General features: G+C 45.1%; 1 protein-coding gene across 6 annotated transcripts in view; it reads left to right on the plus strand.

Annotated features, from left to right (window-relative positions):
• Positions 1-8,899, plus strand: part of ADGB (androglobin) — a 286,810-nt gene that overhangs the window by 62,569 nt on the left and 215,342 nt on the right. For all 6 annotated transcript variants that reach the window (XM_006034315.3, XM_025216304.1, XM_025216303.1 and 3 more), the window contains one exon: positions 4,340-4,479. In XM_006034315.3, the coding sequence (XP_006034377.2) occupies positions 4,340-4,479 (140 nt within the window). The remainder of the gene's footprint in view (positions 1-4,339; positions 4,480-8,899) is intronic.

An 8,899-nucleotide genomic window follows, 5' to 3' on the forward strand; every position in this document is an offset into this window, starting at 1 on the left:
AGAGAAGTGGTGCTGGCTTCTACCCTGGGGGTCTTTAAAAGGAGGCTGGATGAACACCTTGCCGGGGTCGTTTGACCCCAGTACTCTTTCCTGCCGTGACAGGGGGTTGGACTTGATGATCTGCTCAGGTCTCTTCCGACCCTCCAACTATGAAACTATGTCCCTGCTGAGCTTCCGTGCCAGGATGAACTTGGAGGTATTGACTGGGGCTATGGGGAAAGAGGAGGCCCCAGGTCCTGGTCATGACTACTAAAACTGCAGTCTGCCAGGGTTGGGGAGGCCTTGTGGGATTCCTGGTGGCTTGGCAGCCGTAGGAAATGCCAGGACTGAGGATCCCCCTGGTGAAAGGTGGGTAGGAGGTGCTATAACCTTCAGGTACCACATGCACGCACACAGTGCTGGCTGGGAAAAGCCCAGACCTGTCATGTCTTTGACAGGTGTGAGGCTTACTGGTTGCAGTGGAGTTGTGTTTCGCCAGGTGAGCTTAGCTTAGCTTCCTGGGATGCCAGCTTTCGGGTTGAAAAACTCTTCGTCAGGATGAGGAAGCACCTGCAGTTGTTGTTGTGTGTGTGCTGTTCCTGGATGGAAGGAATAGTAGAGAAGCCAGAGGCTGGCCTGCAATGCAGACAAGAAAGTCAGTCACTGAAAATGGAAATGGAGGCATCAGGGGGTGAGGGACAGGCTGTGGGGGGAGGGGATGTAGCAGTGCAGGTAAAAGTGGAGAGGTGCCTGGGGAGTCAGATGTCTGGCAGGTTGTAGTGTGTCAGAATTCCAACATCTATATTGAGTGCATGAGTTTCTGTACCTAGGAGGCTGATGAAGCGCAGTTCATAGGCTCAGCTGTGAAAAATGGTTTGTAAATTCCCTTTCAGGATCAGGCACCAACTGTAGGTGCTTCCTCAGCCTGACAAAGGGTTTTTCAACTCAAAAGCTTGCTAAGATTTATTTCTGTAACTGTCTTCAATTGGTCTGCTAAAACATACCAGATTAGATTGACCCAAAGGACCTTGTTTGCCAGTGCCACATCCTTAAACCAGCACCCCTAGCACCTGACTGGGAGGACACAGGACCCTGGGCACATCTAAGCCCCAGGGCTGGGGCTGGCAGGGAGAGTTCTCTGGCAGCTGCTGGAGAAGAAGCTCCTGCAGGAATTTAAAGAAAGTCTCTAGTCTGTGACAGTTTGGCTGCCTGAGATGCTGCTGGTGCTACTGTGCTGCTTACTAAGTTATTACCTGTTGTCATTAAAAGTGGTGGACTGGGATGAAGCTGTAGGGGAGAAGGAGACCTCATTGGAGCGCACTACTGTGTCATGTAGAAGCCCCAGCGCCAGTGAGGGCGCACCTTAATACACACACAGTGTCACCCATGTCACGAGTTTTGCTTGTCGGCAGCTTGGGCTGCAGTTTCCCAGAAACCCCTGTACCCCTGTCCTTGAAACTTGGCAGGTTTCGTGGCCTGAGAAGGGGCTACCATCCCTGTAAGTTTCATCTGAATGAGGCAAGAAATGACAAAGTTATAGGCAGTTTAATGCTTTCCATTGTAGCCTACGGGCGAAACATTGAAACAGTTTCGATGAAACGAAATGGAACAGTGCTTTCAAAACAAAACAAAACTCAAAACGAAACACTGTCCCATCAAAACATTGAAACAGAAGTCGAAACAGAATGGTGCTGTTTCGCACAGCCCTATTCCATATGCTCTAGTATATATTTTTGCAATACTTATCTTGATATTTCCTCACATGTTTTTCCCATCTTACTCTTGAATTCTGAATTATAAAAGTTCATTGATAGTCCTGTGTACAAGGTCACGATTATGAAAATGGGAAGAATTACTGTTCTACTTTTTGACATGAATATTTAAAACTTTGAAATGCTCCTCATTTTTAGAGGCTGTCAATACAAAACCAGAGGGGGTTGGACTTTCATTAATAATACTAAATTAAATGTGAAGTTTGATAAGAAGCTCAGATGTGATAATGGTAGGTCACTCTAAATCCCTGCAGAAATTGACAGAACCAGCAGCATCTTTTTTCCTCTCTGTATCTGATTTAGACTATGATCTTGGGAACATATATGAGATATAAGAATATATAAAATGTGTACATGAGAATCTAAACTCACTTTTTGCTGAATCTGCTGATTGTAATTAATGCATAGTTTTACCTTGTGTTCACAGTATATTCCAGATTTGCCAGTCTGGCAGCACTCTTACCCACATTGTAGCTAGAGTCATTTTATTTCTGAATGCCCTTGGACAGCCACAATGGTGCACACATCTACTATTTCAGTATAGATTTTTATTACCATACCTTTCACCACAGTATCTAGGCACTTTGAACAGAACTTACAGTAACATGACTAACATTTTTAGCTTCAGATACAAAAACAACATTATTGAAAAGCTATAGGATTACTTGTATTTATAAATCAAGTATATGCATACATATTTCCAGGACTGCGGCCTTTGTGAGGCATTTGTACTGGCTGTATCTTACTTGAATGAGCATTTATTTTTTCCCAAGCTGAAAAATATAATAACAACATTATCTGTGCATACATTTGGAAAATAGCTGCAATTAGATTGCTGTATTAAAAAAAAAAATCAGATCAATAAAGTAGGGGTGCACTGATAAAGATTTTTTGGGCTGATACTGATAACCGATTATTAACAGGCCTTATCCAATTACTGGTATGCAGCCCTGCAGCTTGGAGAGCAACTCTGGCTGGTAAGTCTGTTGGGGAGAAGGGGCAGGGGAGGGAAAGGGCATGGGGGGGCAGATCGAGGCCTCTGTGGTGAGAGGGAGTGGGGCTGGGGCCGGGACGGACACTGCACAGCTGGGGCAGAGTGGGGTATGAGATGGAGCCATGAGTGGCTCGTCCAGAGGACATGGGCGGGGAGGCAGCTCCACGGCCCTGGCCCTAGTCCACAACAGCAGCCCGCCTTTGCCCTGCATGGGGGCACACATAAATTGTGTGCCCCCATACAGGCTGTGTGCCTGTATGGGGGCACACAATTTATGTGTGCCCCCATGCAGGGCAAAGGCGGGCTGCTGTTGTGGACTAGGGCCAGGGCCGTGCCAGGCTCTTCTCAGTGTGGGGGCTGGGCCGAAGCTGTGCTTAGGGCGGGCAGCAGTGATGGCACTGGGAGGTAGGGGCTACGGGGATGCTATGACAAATTCTGGGATGTATCTAGCCTCCCAGTAGCCCATTCCCAGCGCTACTGCCTGCCCCAAGCTCAGCCCCAACCCAGCCTCCCTGCCGGGAAGAGCCCAGTGCAGCCCACAGCAGCAGTCCGCCCTCTCCCCGTGCATGAATCTGTGGGGCATGTGCCCCCCATACCTCCCACAGGTGTGTGTGGAGCAGTGGGAGGCTCCCCTCCTTGTCCGGGCCCCCCCTGCACAAGACACTTATGGCTGTCCTGCACCCCGCCCTAGCTGGGCTGTGTTGCCAGGTTGTCTGCGTGCATTCCGTGGCTGTGCACATGCACCTGGCATTTATCATTGACATTATCAGCCAAAAAAAGCCGATTGCCAATACAATGTGGACTGATGTATTGGTGCACCTCTAGTTTGGACACATTTGTCAGTACATCAGCAAAACTTTCAACCTCTATCGGTGCACCTCTACAATAAAGGGTTTTCCATGAATCTCATGTTCTTATATTTCAGAACCAGTTATGGATGTGTTAGAAATGTTAAAATATGAACACAGGCATGAAAAAAGCATATACATATTTAAAATTTTTGTCTAGCTGAAGCACGTTTGGTGTGTGGAGGGGGAAAAAATGCCAGATTACAACCTTATTCAAATTATTTGAAAATTAATACCGAAAACCCTCGCTATTCATGGGTTTGACATTTGCAGTTTCAAATATTCGCGAATGCTGAACATGCATCTTAATTACACTTAAAGGAGCTCCTTAGGAGCTCCGTGCTTCCCACAGCTGGGCTCCCACTGCTGCTGCTGTGCTTCCGCTGCCACCGCCACACTCCCACCGTTCCCAGTGCAGCCGTGCCCCTCCGACCCTGAGCCGCCAGAGGCACTACGTTCATGAAGGCAGACGGCATTCATGAACGCAGTGCCTTATTCGTGGCACTGTAATTAATTAGATATAAAGGTCTTCCAAGGTAGTAGAGGACTTCAGTTTCTATCATACTGATTGCACCTAGTAGAGTTTCAAATTGCAATCTGTTACTTTCCTTATTTATTAAAATCATCAGTACTATAAATCAAACTACAATAGGATTGGGTTCTTGGGAGAGTATAGATATTTCATACATAAGCTGTTTTCATTTTCATTCCATCATTTTAATGTTTCTTTTCTTTCTCATTCATAGGGGTGCTGGAGAAAGATCGTTGTGGATGACACTATGCCTTTCAATGAAGAGAATAATTTGTTGCTTCCGGCTACAACCTGTCAAATTGAACTTTGGCCAATGTTGCTGGCTAAAGCTATCATTAAGCTGGCAAACACTGAGTATGTCTATGACCATTTTTTCATTTTGTTCTAAGAAATCAGATAGAATTAATAAGCAAAATGCCAGTTTTAATATACATGAGGAATGTTTATTGGCAATTGTAATGGTAAATCTGTACTTTTTGAGTTTTAATGTGAAAACTGACACAGTAAATCAATATAGTATGATTTTCATTTTCTCTAGCAAGCATATCTCCTCTCTCTCTCTCTCGTCTAATACATAATGCACTGAAAACTTTATACAGAAGCTAATCTGAGAAATCTTCCCATCTTCTTTGACTGCCTACATTATTTTATGTCCCAAAAGATTTTACACGCTGCCTTTTGCACAGTGAAAGCATTTCAGTTTTTAAATGTAATTTTAATTGTCATTTTTAATCAGTCTAAGAATAGTGGGGGCATTTGTATGTGCAAAGGTAATTTACATGCAATATTGTCATAATGTATTAAGGTTCCTGCGTTTAGTTTGTGGTTTTGTTTATATTTATTTCTTATGTTTTTTGCTTTTCTAAATATTTTTTTAAAACAAAAGCCACCAAAGCCATCTACAGTCCAAGCACTCAGGGACCCAACCTCCTTAAGACCTACGGATGGAGGACATCTGATCAAGGAAAGGGGAGCCATCAACACACTTTGGAAGGAGAATTTTGAAGACCTTCTCAGTTGAGACTCTGTTGTTGACAAGTGTTCTTAGCTCCTTCCCACAAAACCCAGTCAGGGGCAATCTCAGCATATCTTCAACCTTTGCCGAGGCGAGGAAAGCTATCAAGATGTAGAATGATAAGGCATCAAGTAGCACAGCCAACATGACCTTCACTGCTCGTCAGCTACAGGAAAGATACCAGAAACAACATAAACCTCTCTGTATGGCCTTCTTTGACCTCAGAAAAGCCTTTGACTCTGTCAGGCAAGAAGGACTGTGGAGGATTCTTTTGAGGTATGGATGTCTACTGAAATCTATCACCATTCTTTGGCTGCTCCATGACAGTATATGGCAGTTTTTCTTTGCAACAGATCTATAACATCTGCTTGAGGTTAAAATGGGAGTTAAACAAGGCAGTTTCATCACTCCAATATTCTTCTCAATATTCCTCACCATGATGCTACATCTGACCATCAACAGGGTTCCAGTCAGAGTGAAGCTAAACTACCAAAAACATGGTAAACTGGTTAATCTCAGCCAACTCTGAGCCAAAACCAGGACCATGTTGACCTCAATCATCCTGCTCCAGTATGCTGATTAGGCTGTGGTGTGTACTCACTAAGAATCAGATCTTCAGGCAGTCATCAATGTTTTTACTGAGGTTTACAAGAAATGGGACTGACACTTAACAACCAGAAAACTAAGGTCCTCCATCAATAAGTTCTTAATGAGCAGTTCCCGGGTCTGTAATTCAGATTTATGGTGAGACTTTGGAGAATATTGAGTATTTCCCATCCCTTGGAAGCCATCTTTTGCAGGAGGCTGACATTGACGAGGAACACCAACATTGCCTCAGATGTTCAAGTACAGCTTTAAGAAGCTTGAGGAAATGGGTGTTCAAAGATTGCAACATAAGATTAAAAACCAAAGCTCATGATTTTTCAAACAGTCATAATCCATACCTTACTGTACGGAGCTGGGATATGGAAATACCTCAAGTCATTGGAAAACTACCATCAGTGCTACCTGTGGAAGATCCTTCAAGTTCAGTGGGAAGACAGACGCACCAACATTAGCATCTTCTTGCAAGCAAACACCATAAGCTTCGAGGCAATAATAATCTTGCATCAACTTTGCTGGGCCAGCCACTTCATCATGATGTCTTCCAGATGATGTTGAAAACTTGCTTCAAGAGGACTCCAGACGCCTGAAGCAAGTTTTATTCTCCCAGTTCAGTCAAGGTGTGTGCTCAAGAGGAGAGCAACAGCACTTCAAGGACGCCCTCAAGGCCAACTTAAAGTAATGCAACATCAACATTAACTCATGAGAGACTGTTACTCAGGACTGCCCCACATGGAGGAAAAGTCTGTTGCAAGCATCTCAGTACTTTTGAAACTTCACGATGACAACAGGAGATGGAAAAGCAGGAGTGGCAGAAACAGCATGTCACAGACGGATCCAAGAATCCAGAGCCACCCACCCCACACTGAAACTTGTGCCCAATTTTGCAGTAGAACCTATCAATCCTGAAATGACCTTGTGCAACCATCTTTGGACCCGCGAATAAGGCAATCTTGGAAGATTGTTCTTGACTGTGAGGGACTACCAATGATGATGGTGGCTTTGTTTACATTTATTTCTTATGTTTTTTTGCTTGTCTAAATATTTGTTTAAAACAATTACACTATATTACCTAATACTTATCTAGTCAACAGTGGGCAGCTGATGTTTTGGATCCTGACAAATATAAAATAAAATTCAGCACAGAATTCATTTCCCTTCGAATACCTAAATATTGGTTACTGTGTACTTAAAATAAGTAGTTAGAAATTGGCATTTGAAATGGGATATTCTGAGTGTGAGCCAGAGGGATTAGTAATAGTAATCCATGTTCAAGAGTTTGGTTCTAGTCAAGCTGTTGCTTGCTTCCTAAGCTAAAGATTTGAAGTGCTATTGCATGCTCAGTCCCTTTGGCAGGGGCAAGAAGCTAGTGTTTCTGGAAAAAAACCCAAAAATATAAAAAGAACTCTTGCAGCTAATTAAGGAGTAATACCAACTTATTCTGAAAAGTTTTCTGTCTGCTCCATCTCTCTTGTACAGAAAAACAGTGCCAACATGGACATAATATATAAATTAGGGATGATAGAGAAATAGACCTCATGGCTATAGCTAGAACAGAAAAGAAAAAATAAAATTAAGAATGAACTTTCATTTCTAAAACTACCAGGCAACCAGTGTTGGATTGTTATGTTTAATAACAGAAATAATTAATATATTTTATTAGGGCTTTTTTTTCCTTGAGTAGCCTTTGAAAATAATTAGCACACCTGATTAGGAAAAGGAAAATAAAAAAAAATGGAGCAGGGTGCCCATCCTAAAAAAGTATTGTTTGAATGGCAATATTTATTTATGCTGCAGTTTAGTGGCTGTTTTTGTTTAATAGTATAGAGGTGCTAGTCCTGCGTACTTTGCATGTGTAAGACTTAACAGTCATTTAAATTATCAGTTTAAAAAGTTCAGTCATGTACTGGATCTTCTTTCACTCCATCTTGGGTTATTTTCTATTCATTGTTAAATTATTCTAATAAATACCAGCATGCATTCTTGAGAAAAAATAAATGCAGAAATAAAACCATAAATTATGGAAGTATTCATAAAGGAGTGTTATTTAATAGGTATTGGGCACATGTTACTTCTGTAGCCCTAAATATGCCTTTATAGCAGGGGTGGGCAAAATACAGCCCATAGGCCCACTAGGCAATTTCATCCACCCACTAACTCATTGTACCCCACCCAGCCCTAATTCTACCCCATCTGCCTGCAAGGGTGGGAGCAAGAAGTCCACATATACACCCCCCCAACTTACCTTATTGTGCCTTGCTCCTGCCCTTGTGCGTGGAAAAGCTCAGCCCAGCTGCTGTTGCCAATACTACAGCCACTGGGGGGAGCTGCTTGGCTTCCCTGGCATCCCGCTTGCTCCAGGCAGCAGGTAGGGAAGTGGCAGGGGTGGGAGCAAGGGGAGAGCTGCAGCTGCATGGAGGCAGCAAGCACGGGGCTAGGGTTGGTGGCAGCATGGAGCCTGCACCCAGAGGGGCAGCAGGAGCATGGAGCTTGGGCGGGGGGGTGTGTGGATACTCTCCACACACCCCTCCCCCCCCCCCCTGCCATGGTGCACAGCCCGCACCAGTAACAGCAGCAGCAGGTGAGGGTGCTTGGGGTGCTCATGCCCAGTGCAGGTGCTGCAGCTGGCAGCACATGGCTCCGGCCAGCGCTGCATGTTGGGGCAAGGAGCGCAGTTCGCCTGGCCCACCTCTATTGCACAGAGCTCCATATGGCTCATGTGCAGCTTCTGAATTGCCACCAGGGGAAGCCCTGTGTGATGGAGCCAGCTGCCTTCCCCATCCCCTGCTGTACAGGTCCTGGGACTCTGCTGGGAAGCAAGGATCAGGGCTTCCATCCACATCCGGTGGAGTCCTGAGACCTGCATGGCATGAAGCAGAGAAGGCAGCTGGCTCCATTGTGTGGGGCTTCCCCCCAGTGGTGTGTGAGTGTGGGAGCTGCATGTGCTCCGCGGGAAGCCCAGCACAGTAGAGGTGGACTAGCCAGGCTACATTCCTCGCCACATATGCGGCACTGGCTGGAGCTGCACACAGCCAAGCAACAGTGCCTGCTGCTGCTGCTGCTGTCAGCGGCAGGGGCTGTGCACCATGAGGGGAGTATGTGGCGGTTCCCCACGCCCTGCCTCCCTCCCTCACACCCCACACCCCCACACCCTGC

Source organism: Alligator sinensis, unplaced genomic scaffold, assembly GCF_000455745.1.
Source record: "Alligator sinensis unplaced genomic scaffold, ASM45574v1 scaffold1494_1, whole genome shotgun sequence".
NCBI classification, from domain to species: Eukaryota; Metazoa; Chordata; order Crocodylia; family Alligatoridae; genus Alligator; species Alligator sinensis.